At 37.6% G+C, this 17849-nt stretch overlaps 1 protein-coding gene across 1 annotated transcript in view; it reads left to right on the forward strand.

Annotated features, from left to right (window-relative positions):
- PAK2 (p21 (RAC1) activated kinase 2) overlaps positions 1-17849 on the forward strand; it is an 87085-nt gene that overhangs the window by 24648 nt on the left and 44588 nt on the right. The window contains exon 2 of the mRNA XM_028505285.1: positions 14870-15078. Within this exon, the coding sequence (XP_028361086.1) occupies positions 14892-15078 (187 nt within the window). The 5' untranslated portion in view covers positions 14870-14891. The remainder of the gene's footprint in view (positions 1-14869; positions 15079-17849) is intronic.

The following is a 17849-nucleotide window of genomic DNA, read 5'->3' on the forward strand; positions in this document are numbered from 1 at the left end:
TTCACTTGACCTTATCTGAGAAGCACTTTGTCTGCCCTTCCATTCTAAATGATAGCTTTGCTGGATAGAGTAATCTTGGATGTAGGTCCTTGCCTTTCATGACTTGGAATATTTCTTTCCAGCCCCTTCTTGCCTGCAGGGTTTCTTTTGAGAAATCAGCTGACTGTCTGATGGGAACTCCTTTGCAGGTAACTCTCTCCTTTCCTCTTGCTTCTTTTAAGATTCTCTCCTTATCTTTAATCTTGGGTAATGTAATCATAATGTATCTTGGTGTGGTCCTCCTTGGGTCCAACTTCTTTGGGACTCTCTGAGCTTCCCGGACTTCCTGGAAGACTATTTCCTTTGCCAAATTGGGGGAGTTCTCCTTCATTATTTGTTCAAATACGTTTTCAATCTGTTGCTCTTACTCTTTTCCTTCTGGCACCCCTATGATTCTGATGTTGGAACATTTAAAGTTGTCCCAGAGGTTCCTAAGCCTCTCCTCATTTTTAAAAAAAATTCTTTTCTTCATTCTGTTCTGGTTGAATGTTTCTTTCTTCCTTCTGCTCCAAACCGTTGGTTTTAGTCCTGGTTTCTTTCCTATCACTGTTGGTTCCCTGTAGATTTTTTTGTTTATTTCACATAATGCAACCTTCATTGTTGCCTGGGTCTTTTTATGCTGTTGAAGTACCCAGTGAGTTCCTGGAGCATCCTGATCACCAGTGCATCTGATAGGTTGGCTATCTCTTTGTGGCTTAGTTGTAGTTTTTCTGTAGCTTTAACCTGTTCTTTCATCTGGGCCTTTTTTGGGGGGCAGGGGGTTCTCCATGGCCTGTTACATAGTAAGGGACAGAGCTTTAGATGTTCACCAGAGCAGGGCAACCCACATCTCTGAGTTGTGATGCTGTATGTGGGAGAGGGGTCCAAGAGGGAACAGTGCCCCTTGCTCCGCTTTCTGCTGGTTTTCAGACACTTCCCCACTACCCACAGCAATTTGGGCCCTTCTGATGCTGATTCCCAGGTAGGTGGGTTTGTGTACGATCTAGGACCCTGTGGATCTCTCCAACGAACTCTCCTGTGAGGCTGGGAGTTTCTCCCCCTGCTGCCTTAACTGCTACAGGAGTTTTCAGTCAGAGGCTTTGAGGCTTTATTTCCCAGTACTGGAACCCTGGGTTGCTTGGTCTGCCTCACCTCCCTAGTTGTTCTCCCAGTTTATCTGCCTGCAAATGTGGGACCACGCAGTCCAGAATCCGCCACCTTACCTGGTCCACCAGCCGCAGCCTGGCCGTGCTTCCTCTCCACCTGGTTGCCTGTCTCCGCCCCTCCTACCAGTCTGGATGAATGTTTCTTCTTTAACTCCTTGGTTGTCAGACTTCCATACAGTTTGATTTTCTGTCAGTTCTGGTTGTTTGTTTTTAAATTTGTTGTCTTTCTTTTGGTTGTGCGATAAGCCACAGTGTGTCTGCCTACACCTCCATCTTCACTGGAAATCCACAGATCTCTAAACACTTTTCTAGATGCTGTTTGGGAATAAAAAGATATAAAATTAGTACTTTCTCACAAAGTACAGATCAGTAGAGGAAATAGTGATATATCATCAGAAAACTGTACTTGAACAACATTAAAAATGTTACAAAAACAATTGATACTTGAAACAATCTAAAAAATAATGATACATCATAGCAGATAAAATAATAGAGGGAAGATCATGATCTGGTTCATGAATATTTGCCAAATGTGTGATACATAGAATAATGTAGAAAGTTCTTGTAGATGTTATAATCCCTAAAGGTATAAGAACAGAAGAAAATGTGAATTTTTAACCACTGCCAGTTTACACGTAATACTGTGTTCAATGTTTTTGGTCTTTGTTCAGTTTAATTATAAAACTAAATAAGATTCATGTGTTGTCTGCAAAGTGAAAAATACAAGGATATAGTTACAGGCAATGGATTATTAGATTAGGTCTCTATGATAGCATATTTATTATAAGTAGTATATTTATTTTACTTTTCCAGATGATTATATGTAATTTACAGAGTTCTAAAATCAAATATACAAAGCAAGATATATTCAGATAAGTGTAGCTTTTAGCTCATTCCTCTCCATTTTGTTCCCTCTCTTCCCAAAGTAACCATTTAAAAAAATTACGGTTTATCATTCCAGTAAAAAAATATGTGTATTGATATACTCCCCAGCAGCAGCAGCACCACCCCTTAGATAAGTGGTAGCATACCATGCAGGTATTTCCCCCCATATTGCATTTTTATTAGTAGAATATTGTGAGACCCCTCCATGGCAGTATGTAGAATGATTTCCTCACTCATTTTTATAGCTTCATAATACTTCAGTGTCTGATGTACCATAGTTAATTCAACAAGTCCCCTATTTATGGCCATTCAAGATACTTCCAGTCGTTAGTTGTTTCATATAGTACTCTAGCAACAGTTTAGTATATGTGTCTGTTTGTATTTTTTGCTAGTGTATGTTTGGAATAGATTCCTAGAAATACGGGGTATCTGGACCTGTGTGCTCTGAAACACTATGTTATACTGCTTTCCTATGAAAGAAAAATAATAGATCATTTAACCTGTTCTCTTTTCTGGAGGAAAAATTCAATACAATGCCCTAACTCAATTTCCAGGGGTAAAATTAATGTATAATGGAGAATAAAAGGAAAACTATAATAAAATATACAGAGTCCGGCACAAATTAATACCTTTTTTTAATTACGAAATCTTTTATTACAAAATCATAAGAATGTAATTCTGTAATGTAACAATATCACACTCAAGCACTCCAGATGACATGTTAGGTGAAATGTTCAAATTAAAACTATAAATTATTATACCTATATTATTACCCTCCCAACCACACTCATGCAGGCCTTACTTCTCCCGGACCCTGTATATTTCTGTTTGCAAATACATGATCACAACTACTCTAAAAGTCATTTTGAAGTGATCATAAGCTTGTATCTGTGCACTGGCTTATCTGCAGTGCAATCTCATAAAGGGTATACTGCCATTGATGACTCAGCCAGCATGGGCATACTGCTTTTGGTGACATGATACTCCAAATGATGAGTAAACTTCTTGGTAAAACTGAGTAAAACAAAGTACAAGCTCCTCTTGGTTACATAGTTGTGTAATTGGAAAATTCAGTGTACTAAAACTGTGTACAACATAGCTTTTATAAATACTAGTAGAATCATTTTTCATTACAATTTGTGTTTATTTTTGCTTTCTCTCTGTTTCTTGATTAATTTTGCCAGAGGAATTTTGCTAGTCTAAGACCCAACCTTAGCCTTATTGATCTTCTCTCTTGTACAATATAATAGTCTTCTATCCAGCAATTTCTGCTTTTCTTTGGGATGTTTTGCTGTAATTTTTAGTTGTTTTTTTTTTTTTTAAGTACAAATTTAGAATGTCCTCAAGTGCTTTAATTACATCCTGCAAGTTTTGTGTGGTAAGATATACATAACATAAAATTTGCCATTTTGATATTTTTTTTAGGCATACAAGTCATTGACATTAAGTACATTCATGATGTGGAGCAACCATCACCACTATCCATTTCCAAAACCTTTTCATCGTCCCAAATAGAAATTCTGTACCAATTAAACAGTAACTCTCCTTGACAGCCCCACTCACAAGCCACAGTGACCTCTATCCTACTTTCTGTCTTTATGAATTTGACCACTGTAGATACCTCAAATAACTGAAAATATACAGTAATTATCCTTTTGTGTTTGGCTTTTTTTACTTAATGTTTTCAAAGTTCATCCTGTTAGAGCATGCATTGAAATCCATTCCTTTTTAAAGCTGAACAGTAGCCCTGACTGGTTTGACTCAGTTGGACATCATCCTTGCAAAGTGAAAGGTTGCCAGTTCGATTCCCGGTCAGGGTAGGTGCCTAGGTTGCAGGTTCTGTCCCTGATTGGAGCATGTGTGAGAGGGAGTCGATTGATGTTTGTCTCTCACATCTATGTTTCTCTCCCTCTATCTTCTTCATTTCCCCTCCCTCCAAAAAAATAAAGCTGAATAGTACTCTGCAATATGTACATACCACATTTTGTTTATTCAGTCGTGCAAGTTTTGATGACGTAGTTTTTTATTATTCATTTTTAATTATTTTCTAATTTCTTTGATCTTTAACCATAAGTTTTTTTTCTTTTAGAGGTCTCTTAAGTTTGCAAATTTAGGGAGATTTATCCTAGTTACTTTTTTGTTACTGGTTTCCAACATAATTGATGTTGGTTAAAAGTATAGGGTAATTACGATCTTTTCCAAATTTTTTTGTATCAAAATGTTATTTCAACCTTATTTTTGAAAGATGGTTTTGTTGAATTGGCAATTTATCTTGGCAACTGTTTCTCTCAATATGCTGGATATTCCCATGCCTCCTTGCTTTCATTGTTGGTTTCAAGAAGTAAGCTGAAGATCCAGCTGCCATGTCTGTGAAGTTGGCCGTTTTTTCTCCTTTGATTTTAAAAACTTTTTGCTTTTTGATATCCTTAATTTCACTATGATATATCTTCACTTTGGGCATAAATTACTTTTTTTTTTTAAAGATTTTATTTATTTATTTATTTTTGGGGGGGGGAGACATCAACATCAATGTGCGGTTGCTGGGGGTTATGGCCTGCAACCCAGTAATGTACCCTGGCTGGGAATCGAACCTGGGACACTTTGGTTCCCAGCCCGCGCTCAATCCACTGAGCTACGCCAGCCAGGGCCTCATAAATTACTTTTTGTCCTGCTTTTTATTCATTAGGTTTTTTCAGGTTATGAATTTGTATCTTTCATCAGTTCTAGGAATTTCTCAGCTATTAATTTATCTGGTGAACCATTCCCACAGTCATTCTATATTCTCCTTCTAGAACTCCAAATAAGTGTTTCTTAGACCATTCAACCTATTCATCTTACCTCTCTTTCATATTTTCTGTTTGTCTCTGTTCTGCATTTTAGGTATTCTTCAGATACATCTCCCACTTCACTAATTCTCTCTTCTGCTGAGTCTCTGCTGCTTTTTAATTCAAATGTTGGGTTTTAATATTCAGGTATTTTTTTTTCCTACTGAAAGTTCTGTATTGCTTTTTATATTTGCTTTTTTTTTTTTTTTTCATTTTTGCCTCCCCCTGCCCTCCCACTGAGCTTCTTAGAACATGCTATATGTCAGATCATTGCATATCTGTTTCACCAGTCTGTTTTGGCCAGTTCTCCTTCATGGTACCTTGTTTGTCTTCAGTTTTTACTATGAGGTCTTCCTTTTCTTAGAATTTTATCTTTGGGTGTTACTTGAGGCTTTTATTGAAGTTGTTTTCTCCTAGGGAGGCTTTATATTTATATTTCATCTGCCATTCACTAGGGAGTGCTACCACATTGAATTAAACCTATTTGGAATTTTGGGGGGATATCATAGATGGAATAAGTTCAGATCATAAATGTGCATTTTGTTAAAATTTCTCAGATTTTCCCCCCCTTTCTCATTATCACTGGGCTTAAAATACTTAAGGTTTGCTTGTTCCTTCTGCCCAGAGGGATTTATTTCTGATTTATTTTTATATAGGACCTTTTAGGTCCTATCCCTTTTTTCAATTTAGGAATACTTGGTGGATTTTTCACCTGTCCCCTGTGAGCTATCAAAGCAGAAGTTTATGGTCCCCAGAGTTTAGTCAAAAATTCCTCAAGAATAACAGCATTAGTAAATCGCTTACTCTCCTGTTCCTGGTTTCACTTTGCTTTGGGGGCTCTATGGAAATATTCTTTCATCTTAACTAAGTTATCCATGCATTTTTTAAAATTTAATATTCTGTATATTTTTAAAGATTTGATGTTGTCCAGTCCTTTGTTTATTTGAGTGAGAATCAGAGTTTCCTTTCGTTTTTCTTTTTTATTCTTTACTAGTACCCCAGTTGTGTTTTCTACATCTCTTCCCCACTTTCCCTTTTTCCTTTCTGGCTTTGCTATTAATAGGCCTGATGTTGTGGGCATTGCCATCAAATAAAAACATTTTCATTCTAATGTGTGAACTTCCCTTGTACAATGTGTGTTGTCTAACTTAAAGTGATTTGGATTTTTTTCTTCTTCTTTTTTTGTTTTTGTTTTTGTTTTTGATTTGGGATATTTTTATTGCTGCTTTTGCTCTCAAAGGCATTTGAAGCTTTTTTGGAAGGGAAGGGAGGGTAAAAAGGCCAATGGTGTTGGAACTCTCATAGTTTATTGAAAGATTGTTAGATGTCAAATAATGTTGCATTATTACTTTCATATGGTATTTAAAATTAAGGTCCATTTGCTTATATAAAATATAAGTAAAAGTAGAAAACAAAATGGTGCTTTTAAATCATGCTTTTCAGTAGGTCATGGTTTGTACTTGGAGTACCATAGTTGATCCAAGTAGATTATAATAAATTTAGTCATTTATACAGGTTGGACTGACTGGTTCCAGACACCACTCCTTTTTTTATTTCTGTTGTATATTTAGCTTCCCCTAGTCTCCTTCAGTAGACAATCGAGGAATTGTTTGTCTTTGAGTCGTGTCACAGTTAAACAATGGGCCTGTTAGAAGAGTACAGTGTGTTTTGGGCATACTTTTTGTTTGGATGACTTGTTTTTCACTGAAGAGGACAAAAAGTAAAAAAAAAAAAAAGTGTTTGAACAAATTTGGAGAGAGGCACTACTTAATTCATTTGTCCTTTTTTTATAAGACATTTTTGAATGATGATAGAACAACATATAGGTAAATCAGTACTTTATCATGAATTGTTTTTACATTCCTTGTTTCTAGCTAAATGTAATATGTAAAAAAACCTTATCGTATCTTCATCTGGCACTTTTTAGGCAGCTGACACCATCAGTAGAAACAATACACAAAAACACACACTGCTTTATGGAAAAGGATTGGAGACTAAGGCCATGAATAGGTTGTTAGTGGAAAACTCTAAATCATCCCACCCTCCAAATTTTTAATATAGGGTAGTTGATATGTTGTGTTAGTGAAATGCTTTTTGAAAAGAGAATAAATTCAGGAAGTGTAATATTTCATCTGGACAGAGTGTGTACCATAAAATCAGTAAAACCTACTGTCTAATGCATGTAGTGATCTGTGTTAACCGTTATAGGAGAGAGTAAAATAGTATAGCAATAATGACAGTAGTAGTAGTAATAGTAGTAGTATTGGTAGTACAGTCCCTGCCTTTAAATTGCCTGAAGCATTGGAGGAAGGACACCTAAAATTATAATTAATGATACACAGTTAGAATTCATTGTCAAAGAATGGCCAATATATTAACATAATTAAGGGAAAAAATCATATGATTAAGAATTGTTAGTAAACTTGAATTCTGGTCTTAGTTTTGTTAGTAATTAGATTTGTGTGACTTTAGGCAAACCACTTACTTTTTGGTGCATCAGTTCCTTTACATATAAAATAAGGAAGATGGACCAGATAAATTCTGATCCTTTTCCAACTTACTCTCTGAATTTATTTTTCTGTATAACTCTCATTCTGAGGACGTGAGGGGTTGTTTTAAGAAGGTATAGACAAACAGGAATGACCTTGCATAGGAAATGATTTTAACTGACACTGAAAGATTTGATTGGATGAAGAAAATGTGAGAATGGGGAAATAAATTCACAAAGATGATTTAGGCCATGAAAAACTCTGTTATATTTGGGGAACATGAAGTGTAGGATTTATGTAGTGCATTCATATGAGATCAGATTGATTCAGTAGTAAATGTCCCTAAATGCGGGAGTTAACTCCTCACTGTGATGGTTATGGGTAGCTGTGTGTTTAACCAATTCTGATTCTTTCTCTAAACAAAGACTGAGTGTGTAGAAACTCTTTAGGAAGCCAGTTAGAGCTTCTTCTAACCTCTTCCTCTGCATAGCAGGTGAAGACATAGAGGCTAGTAAGGGAAACCCTGAGATGAAGTGATAAATAAGTCTTCAGCTAAGCTGGTAGCTGAGTATTCATCAATGGTGTATCAAGGATCATGCTTACACTAAGTTTTAATCATTTATGAGGCAAATAACTTAGAATTGTTGCTATTATATTTCTCATCTTGAGTACTTTCAGGAGGGACATCTGTGACTCATATATTTAGTATGAAATTTGGGTTTCATCTCAGTGTATGTTGCCTACAGAGTATATTATGTTCATTGTGATTTCTTTGAGACATAGCTAACTCAACTCTATAATATACAGTCACCAAGAAGAAAGTTCTGAACCAGACAACATATTAACTCCTCTTTGGTTCTGTTGGACTGAATTTCTGCAGAAAATAAAAAAGGTATTATGCAGTATATTAAAATAGAGCAGTGAAGAGAAAATTTTTTGGTGGGGGGATAACAAAGTATATAAGGAGAGGCTGTGTTCCTAAAGTTGCTGTGTAAGGTCATTTGCTTAGAATTTGGCGGTGTTTTTCATTTAAATAGCAGTTAGTCTATCTGGCTAGCCCACAGTAGGATGATTTTACTGATTTCTGTTACAAAAAACAATATAGTAAATACCATTGCACACGTATAGATTTTCATCCATGTTAAAGATGTGATTATGTTTTGTGCCCTAACTTGGTTATCTAGCCATTGATTACTTTTCCTATATTAAAATATGTTCTGGGTTTGATTCCCACTCAGGGCACATTCCTAGGTTGTAGGCCAGGTCCCTGGTGAGGGGCCCCCAAAAGGCAACCACAGATTGATGTTTCTCTCCCCTTCTTTTTCCCTCCCTTCCCTTCTTGCTAAAAATAAGTAAAATCTTTTTAAAAAGAAAAAATAAATAAAAACATGTTCTGTACAGTATAGGGTGACATAACTGTGGGTCTTTTGCCACTTCAATAAAATATCAGAAAGAATTGGGGATATGAGGGTGCGGTGTGGAGCTAGGGTTCTCAAAGTGTGGTCTCTGGTCCATGGGGTCAAAACCTATTTTTATAATAATACTAAGACCTCTTTGCCTTTACACTGTGTTGATATTTACATTGATGGTGCAAAGCAGTGGTGAGTACAACTTCCTGTACTTTAACACAGAGGAAGACATTGGCCATGGGGCTGTAGTTTTTGTTTTTTTTTAAAGCCCTGTTCACTTAAGAATGCACTTCAGGCTGTGCAGCTGTCCGCTGGAGTGGTCACGTCCCTTGTGTGTTGAGTACTTCCTGCTGCCCACTGAGCACGTAGCAAAGCAGCCCACTTCTACTGGGAGTGGAATTGCTAGGTCATATGGTAGGTGACATATTTAACTTTTTGAAGAACTTAGTAATTCCTTTTTTAATAGACTTGATTTGGGAATAATTTTAGATTTACAGAGAAGTTGCAAAGTTAGTAGATTTCCTGTATGGCTGTCACTCATCGTCCCCTAATGTTAACATTACATAAACCATAAAATGTACGTCAAAGCAAAGAAGCCAGCATTGGTACATTGTTATTATTAACTAAATTCTAGATTTTATTTGGATTTCACCAGTGCCTTTTTCTTTTGCAGGGTACCACATCGTCATGTCTCCTTAGACTTCTACTTCTCTGCCCTGTGACAGTTTCTCAGTCTTAATTTGTTTTTCATTTCTCATGTCCTACAGTTTTTAGGAAACTGGTCAGGAACTTTGTCGAATGTCCCTCAGCTTGGGTTTGCTGATGTTTTCCCCATGATCAGACTGGGTTACAGATTTGGGGGAAGAATCTCACAGAGGTGAAGTGTGCTTCTTTCTCATCACATTAGGTCAGGGGGCGAGTGATACCAACATGATTTATGTTAACCATATCACTTGATTAATGCAATTATGACAGAAAAAAACAGTTCTGTGGAAAACCTCCCAGGGTGATCTGATCATAAGTTCCTAACTGTACAGGTCATGTTGGGTAGTCACGTCCCAGGCGTGTAACTTTTTAGTAAAAGGCTCATCTTTGCCTTAAGCAAGCCCTGTTGTTTCTGTGCATCTAGGTTAATATAACTTTGAAATAAACTGTAACTACCCCCCAGAGAGCACATACCTTAACTGTCCTGTAATCCCCACCCCAAATGGTAATCCTCCCACCTTTATGTAATCTTGGTGTTTCCTCCTTAACCTCAAATGCATAAAAAAAAAGTGCAAATTGTTGCTGCCTGTAGCATTTATCTCAGTCTGTTGAGAACTTGCTTCCTGGTGTGTCTTCTTTTTGGCTTAAATTTTTTATAAGCATTTTCTACAGGTTTGGATGTTTGTTACATAGACACAGTGTCACATTTTTCCACTTTGAAGTTATTTTTCCCTTTCCATGTTCTTTGGAAATGAGTCACCAGGTGCAGCCTACACTCAAGTATGGAGGAAAGTTAAACTTTAACTCCTAGAGGGGGGTTATCTACATGTGCTATTTGTAATTCTTTTCTAAGGAAGATTTTTTCTCCCATCCCCAGTTTATTTATTCATTTATTTGTATTAATAGAAATTATACATATTTATTTTATTCTTTGGGTTATAACCCAATACTGCTTTATTAATTTTGTTGCTCATATCATTCCAGCATTGCCTTTTTCAAAAATTTTTTAATATATTTTATTGATTATGCTATTACAGTTGTCCCATTTCCCCCCCTTTATTCCCCTACACCCTGCACACCTTCTCCCACCCACATTCCCCCCCTTTAGTTCATGTCCATGTGTCATAAGTGCTTTAGCTTCTACATTTCCCATAATATTCTCGCCCTCCCCCTGTCTATTTTCTACCTACAATCTATGCTACTTATTCTCTGTACCTTTTCCCCCTCTTTCCTCCTCCCACTCCCCTGTTGCTAACCCTCAATGTGATCTCTATTTCTGTGGGTCTGTTCCTGTTCTAGTTGTTTGCTTAGTTTGTTTTTGTTTTTGTTTTAGGTGTGGTTGTTAATAATTGTGAGTTTGCTGTCATTTTACTATACATGTTTTTTATCTTTTTCTTAGATAAGTCCCTTTAACATTTCATATAATAAGGGCTTGGTGATGATGAACTCCTTTAACTTGACCTTTTGCGCACCCAGGGCCTGCCCGCTGTGGTCTTGTGCACCCCAGATGCCTTACATTCCTGGTCTGAAAGCTCTCTGCGCAGAGACAGTGCCTGGCTGCCTGACTCCGCCCCTCCTACCAGTCTGGATGAATGTGTCTATTTTAGCTTCTTGGTTGTCCAACTTCCATACAGCTCAATTTTCTGTCAATTCTGGTTGTTACTCTGTTTCTAAATTGTTGTTGTCCCTATCTTGGTTGTGCGAGGAGGCACAGTGTGTCTACTTATGCCTCCATCTTGGCCGGAAGTTGCCTTTTTGGAATTCTTTTCTGTGTGTTTTGACATGCCCTTATCCTTTTTTAAGTACTTCCTTACCTTCTGTCACTATAAGATGCTCTAGGTCAGCAATTTTCAGTTGGTGTGCTGCAAAAGTTTTTAAAACATGTAAAACATGCAATATCTGACAATTTAGTCAGGGGCACTGATGTCTTTTTTCTTTGATTGTCAAGTAAAAACATGACAGCAGCCAACACAATAGCCGTCCAGTGTGAATGAATCAAAACCATATTTTTTGTCAAATCAGCAAAAAATGTAATTTTTGATGTGCTGCAGAATTTTAGTAGTTTATGTGTGCCATGAGATGAAAAAGGTTGAAAGTTGCTTCTCTGGACTCATCTTTTATTTTTCGTATCCTTGGCCCAGAACATCTGTTTCTCCAAGGAGCCTTGAGCCACTCAATGTTAAGTAAATCGTCCAAGGCCACACTTAATGATAGAAACAGGATTCAAATCAAAACAATATGATTTCACAACTCATTCTCTTAACTACAACACTAGACAACATACAGCTGAAGGTACATTGGCAGTTTCTAGTCATGTTCCATCTATGAGCCAGCCTTGAGGATAGAATTTATAGTCAGTTTACACCAAATAATTACTGTATCTTGACAACTTTATATTGATTTTTTTAACCACAATTGTAAAAATTACTGATAACTTAATATTTAGGTGCATTTCCTTGTATATGTGAATGTGAATGTATTTTGAAATTTTGTTTTATTATTCTGAGTTTAAATTTGATATCCATTAATATAGATGATAATTGGTCAAAGTGTAACCAGAATCTGATCTTGTCATGTGTATTGTCATCACTGGTGATAAAGATGTAAGTGAGCTGCTTTAGGTTTATCTATTTTGCCTTAATGCTATGGCTACATAAGAGATAAAAACATCTGTCTTGATTTATCACTGTATCAAATAATCCTCAAAATATTGTTACTATGCTTTCTCTTTCTTCCATTGGTAGCAATAGATAAGTCCTGTCTGGTAATACACACCTCACAGCCCACACACCCTTAAGGACAGCCAGTCACACCCTGCCCTCATCCCACCCGCAAAACAAAATAGACCCCACAGGATGGGACTAGCTGGTTTGGAAGAATCATTTGACTAGATGTCCACCTTCTTAGATCTCACCTCCATCTCTCTCTTCCTTTGACCACTGGTAGTTTCTTTTCACTTCCGGCAGTCTTTCTCATGCACAAACATAAATCTTTTTTTATTCCCTTTTTCCAGCCCTTCTGTAGTAGTTATTCCCAGAAAGGTATGTTTTCCCCCTTCACCTTTTCTCATTTTCTTTTTGTAGGCTGAAAAATAAATCATCATTGCAGATAAAATACACAGCAGTTCTAGTGGCATACCCTATGAAAGAAAACAAAAGCTGTAAGATTTGGAGTAGAAGTAGGTACAATAATCTCTTTATGCCTGAGTTCTTCCCAAATTATACCTACTTTTCTTCAGGTACTAGCATTCACACTATATTTTAAAAAATAATTTTGTTTTTAACTTTATGTAAATAGAGTTGGCGTACTTGGTCATTATATATATTAACAAAGTTTTGTTCACTTACATGCATTAGATAACTTTATAATAAATGAGGATCTAATTACTGATCAAAACCTTGTTTAGGGGAGAAGTGTAATGTTTCCTAAAATATGTTGTTTTGTATTGGAGTTCATCTGTAAATTAGGCATCCCTTCCCCTTAACTGATTTTAAATGTGTATAATGTACTTTTTTAAAGATACGAAATATTTATGTATGTGTAACAAGGTTAAAGTTTCCACTGAATTAGCCTTGTATGTTTCCTGCCCGGAAAGGGCATCACAGGATGATAGACCCTTGGGAATGTGGCCATACCTTGCTTTTTAGCCAAGCTCTGGATTTACTGTTGTCAGTTTTCCAAGTAAATCACATTCTATGGCCCTATCTGCAAACTTGCAAGGGACTGACTAAGGTTTGTTGTTGGAATGTCAGATTTTCTGAGAAACCAAATATTGCATCAGTGGCACATTTGTATCCTTTAGGAAAGTTTATATGAATGGTAAGTTGTAATCACAAGGCTAGTTAGTGGTCAAGGATTCAGATTCCCGGGTTGGGGGAATTGGTTGATATATTTAATAGCAAATGTCTTATCTCCGTCTCCTGTAGAAATGGAGACATAGCAAAGATATGTCCTTTTGTTACTGAGCACACTGGGGCTGTTCATGTGGTGACTTAGTGAATGACCCAACAATTAGTGCTGGAAGCAGCAGGTCTTTATTTGCAACTTTCCAACCTTGAGAGAGCTTAGACTACCTCAGCTTGGAGCCTTCCTTTCCCAGGAGACCTTGCACTTCCCATGCTCCCCACCAGGTTAAAAGCCAGAAGCCCAAAAGGTAGAAGTTCCCTATTTCCTTTTCTTGAGCCAGCTGTGCAAATAGTTCTCCAGTCCCTCCAGAGGGTACCAAAGCCTCTATCAGCACACAGCAGCTCTCTCCTGCAGGATCTGGGGTACGTGTTCATCAGCCTCCATTTAATAGACCAGAAAATCAGGTGCTGTGTTACTCTGGATCATGGTGAAACTTGGGAAAGGCACAGGTCTTAATAGTACAGCTAAAAATCCAGGTGCAGCAGGAGAGGAAGGATCTTGCAAGGAAGTCCTTGGTGGCTCCAGAGTCAACTTGAGCAGGCACAATCATAGCAGCAGCATCTCCTTCCTTACTAGTTCAGGCCATGTGGCCTCCTTCCTCACTATAAAGTACATAGCTGCTTGCTCACTTCTCCCTTCTCACTGCTCTCTTTCAAACCTCATGGTCACGCGCAAGAATGGCTGCTGCATTTCAGCTTAAATCCTCACCCTGCACCCCCTCCATAACCCCATTTCCGACTTCTCCCATGATAGGCTACACCTGCATTCCCATATTTTCTGCCATCAGCTGCCAACCGCCTATAGCCCCTCCAGCTACATCCTGAGTCAAAGTCACTCCCACCGCCCTGGCAGCACAGCTATTCAACATAACTATAACACTGGCCAGCTGTTATTGATATGCAGAGTACCTCTCAAGAGTTCCCTCCCCTTCCTTATCCTCAGCCAAGTCTGTGGAGGTTTTGGGTTTTTTATCTTTTTCTTCCCTCTATTCCTGGGAGCTTCTCAGCCTACATGCACCCTGTTCTGAACCTTGTTCCACATCTGTTACACATTGGTTGGTTGGTTGGTTAGGAAATGGCCTTCCTCTTTGGAAATCTCTCTCTCTCTCTATTTTTTTTTAAGACTTACATTGTCTGTTTTCATTAGAAACCATTTATTCTTAGAATCAATTGATTAGATGAATCTTTTGATATATTAGTGTCATCATGTCCTCTAATCTGGACATGGCTTTTAGACATTCCCACAGCTAACTATTCACTAACTTTGTTAGGAGAGGTTGCCTACACTTCATGGATGGCCAATTTCATTTCTTACTCTTTGAGTTTACAAATCTTGCACATTTCGCTCTAAATAGATAGATAACATTTTCCAATTCCAAGTTGGGGAGGGGATTATTACTGTTTTGTGCTTGTCCCTACTATTTTTTACCTTGTTATTAACTGTAAGTTTTTGCCTATCTGTTTCAGGCCGTAGCTGTAATTCTGAATCATGTCTGATAACGGAGAACTGGAAGACAAGCCTCCGGCTCCTCCCGTGAGAATGAGCAGTACCATTTTTAGCACTGGAGGCAAAGACCCTTTGTCAGCTAATCACAGTTTGAAACCTTTGCCCTCTGTTCCAGAGGAAAAAAAGCCCAGGAATAAAATCATCTCTATATTCTCAGGCACAGAGAAAGGTAAATAGCTGAAGTTGTTGCTCAGCTGACTTGTTATGTCCACTCCTTCATTTTCAGAGACTTGGGCTATAGTCATGGCTTCCCAACATTAATTAAATTTATGGTATTTCAGAAAGACCTACTATTATAATAATGGTGATAATAGAGTCTACAGTCCCCTGTCTAAAATCCCTGGAGCCAACTGTGTTTTAGAATTGAGGTTTTCTGGTTTTTGAGAATAGTACTATCTTTTTATCATGTGTTCTGTAATGCCCACAGAAGCATCTGAGGCATCAATGTGTTAACATATATTCATTCGGCAAATATGAGTTCCAGTCCAGGGTTTCTCAACCTCAGTGTGATTGCACACAGTGAAAGAGTCGTTTCATGAAACTTTTGTTTCAGTTATGTGTATACAGACATGCCTATTTTAATCCTCACCTGAGGATATGTTCATTGATTTCAGAGAGAGGAAGGGAGAGAGAAACATCTATTGGTTGCCTCACTCACACCTGACCAGGAATCAAACTCACAACCTTTTGGTGCATGAATGGTGTTCCAACCAACTGAGCCACCCAGCCAGGGCCAGGCATACCTCTTTTTATTTTGTTTTCCAGATACTGCTTTTTTAAGAAATTGAAGGTTTGTGGCAACCCTGCATTGAGCAACTCTATCAGCACTATTTTTCCAACAGCATTTGTTCATTTTATGTCTACATGTCACATTTTGATAATTATCTCAATATTTCAAACTTTTTCATTATTATATTTGTTATGGTGATGATATTGGTGATCTTTGATGTTACTGACCTAATGGTTTTGGGGTGCTACAAACCACACCTATGTAAAATGACAACTTAATAGGTAAATGTTGTGTGTATTCATACTAGTCATTCCACTACCTCTCTCCCCGTCCTTGGGCCTCCCTATTTCCTGAGACACATTATTGAAATCAGGACAAGTAATAATTTCACAATGGCCTCTACATGTTCAAATGAAAGGAAGAGTTGCATGTCTGTCACTTCAAATCAAAGCTACAAATGATTAAGCTTAGTGGGAAGGTGTGTCAAAAGCCGAGACAGGCCAAAAGCTAGGCCTCTTGCGCCCGACAGTTAACCAAGTGGTGAATGCATAGGAAAAATTCCTGAAGGAAATTTAAAGTGTTACTCCAGTAAATATATGAATAAGAAAGTGAAACAGCTTCATTGCTGATATGGAGAAAGGTTTAGTAGTCTGGATAGAAGATCTTATTAGCCAAAGCATTCCCATAAGCCAAAGCCTAATCCAGAGATAGGCCCTGGCTCTTTCTTTACCTCTATGAAGGCAGAGAGGGGTGAGGAATCTGCAGAAGAAAAGTTTGAAGCTAGCAGAGGTTGTTTCATGAGGTTTAAGGAAAGAAAGAGTCTCAATAATATTAAAGTGCAAGGTGAAGCAGGAAGTACTGAGGTAAAAGCTGCTGCAAATTCTTCAAAAGACCTAGCTGAAATAATTAGTGGAGGTGTCTAGACTAAACAGTGGTCTTCAATGTAAATGAAATAGGCTTTTATGTTGGAAGAAGATGCCATCTATAGGACTTCCATAGCTACAGAGAAGGCGGTGCTGGCCTCAAAGGATAGGCTGACTCTCTTGTTAAAGGCTAGTGCAGCTGGTGACTTGAAGTTGAAGCCAATGCTTGTTTACCATTATGTAGATCTAGGGCTCTTCAGATTTATATTGAATCTACTTTGTGCTCTCTAAATGGAACAACAAAGCCTGTATGGACAGCATACCTGTTGACAGCATAGTTTACTGAATATTTAAGCCCACTTGTTGATATCTACTGCCAAGGAAAAAAGATTCCTTTTAAAATACCACTGCTCATTGATAGTGCATCTGGTCATCCCAGAGCTCTGATGGAGATGTACAACGAAGTTAATATTGTTTTTATACCTGCCAGCACAACTTCCATTCTGCAGCCCATGGATCAAGGAGTAATTTTTATTTTTAAGGCTTAGGATTTAAGAAATACGTTTTGAGAGTCTCTAGCTGCCATTGATAGTGAGTCCTCTGATGGGTCTGGGCAAAGTAAATTGGAAACCCCTTAGAAAGGAGTCACCATTCCAGATGCCATTAAAAACATGCATGCCCTGGCAGGGTGGCTCAGTTGGTTAGAGGATTGTCCCGATACACCAAGGTTGCAGGTTCAGTCCTCAGTCTGGACACGTATGAGAATTAACCAATGAATGCATAAATTAAGTGAAACAACAAATTGATCTCTCTCTCTCTCTCTCTCTCACTCACTCTCATTCTCTCTCACTCTCTCTCTCTCACACTCACTCACTCACTCACTCTTACTCTCCCCCCTCAAAACAATAAACATATCTTCTTGGATGAGGATTAAAAAATAAAAATGACTCTGTAAGATTTTTGCCATCTCTAATATAAAGTCTGATCTAGAGATATTTATTCTACTCAAATTTACATCCCTTTATGATGCTGTTGTTGGTAGCAAACAGCTAATATTTTCATTTAAAATAAAAAATGACTGGATTATCAGTTATTCATTATTAGTTTTAATCAGTGTCACTGGGTAAATTAAGAGAACTATAAATTACTCCTCTTGTGGCAACTTAATTGAACAAATCTTTTCCCATCCATGCTAATATGTATCATATGTACCTTGTGACTCATCAGAGATACAGTGATAAGCAAAGCAGATGGTGTCCCTGCCCTCCTGGCACAAATCAAAAACTACTGCACATAATTACAAACTGAACCATGATAACAGGGATAGTGTGAAATGTCTGTCCTAAA

Source organism: Phyllostomus discolor, chromosome 2, assembly GCF_004126475.2.
Source record: "Phyllostomus discolor isolate MPI-MPIP mPhyDis1 chromosome 2, mPhyDis1.pri.v3, whole genome shotgun sequence".
Taxonomy (NCBI): Eukaryota; Metazoa; Chordata; class Mammalia; order Chiroptera; family Phyllostomidae; genus Phyllostomus; species Phyllostomus discolor.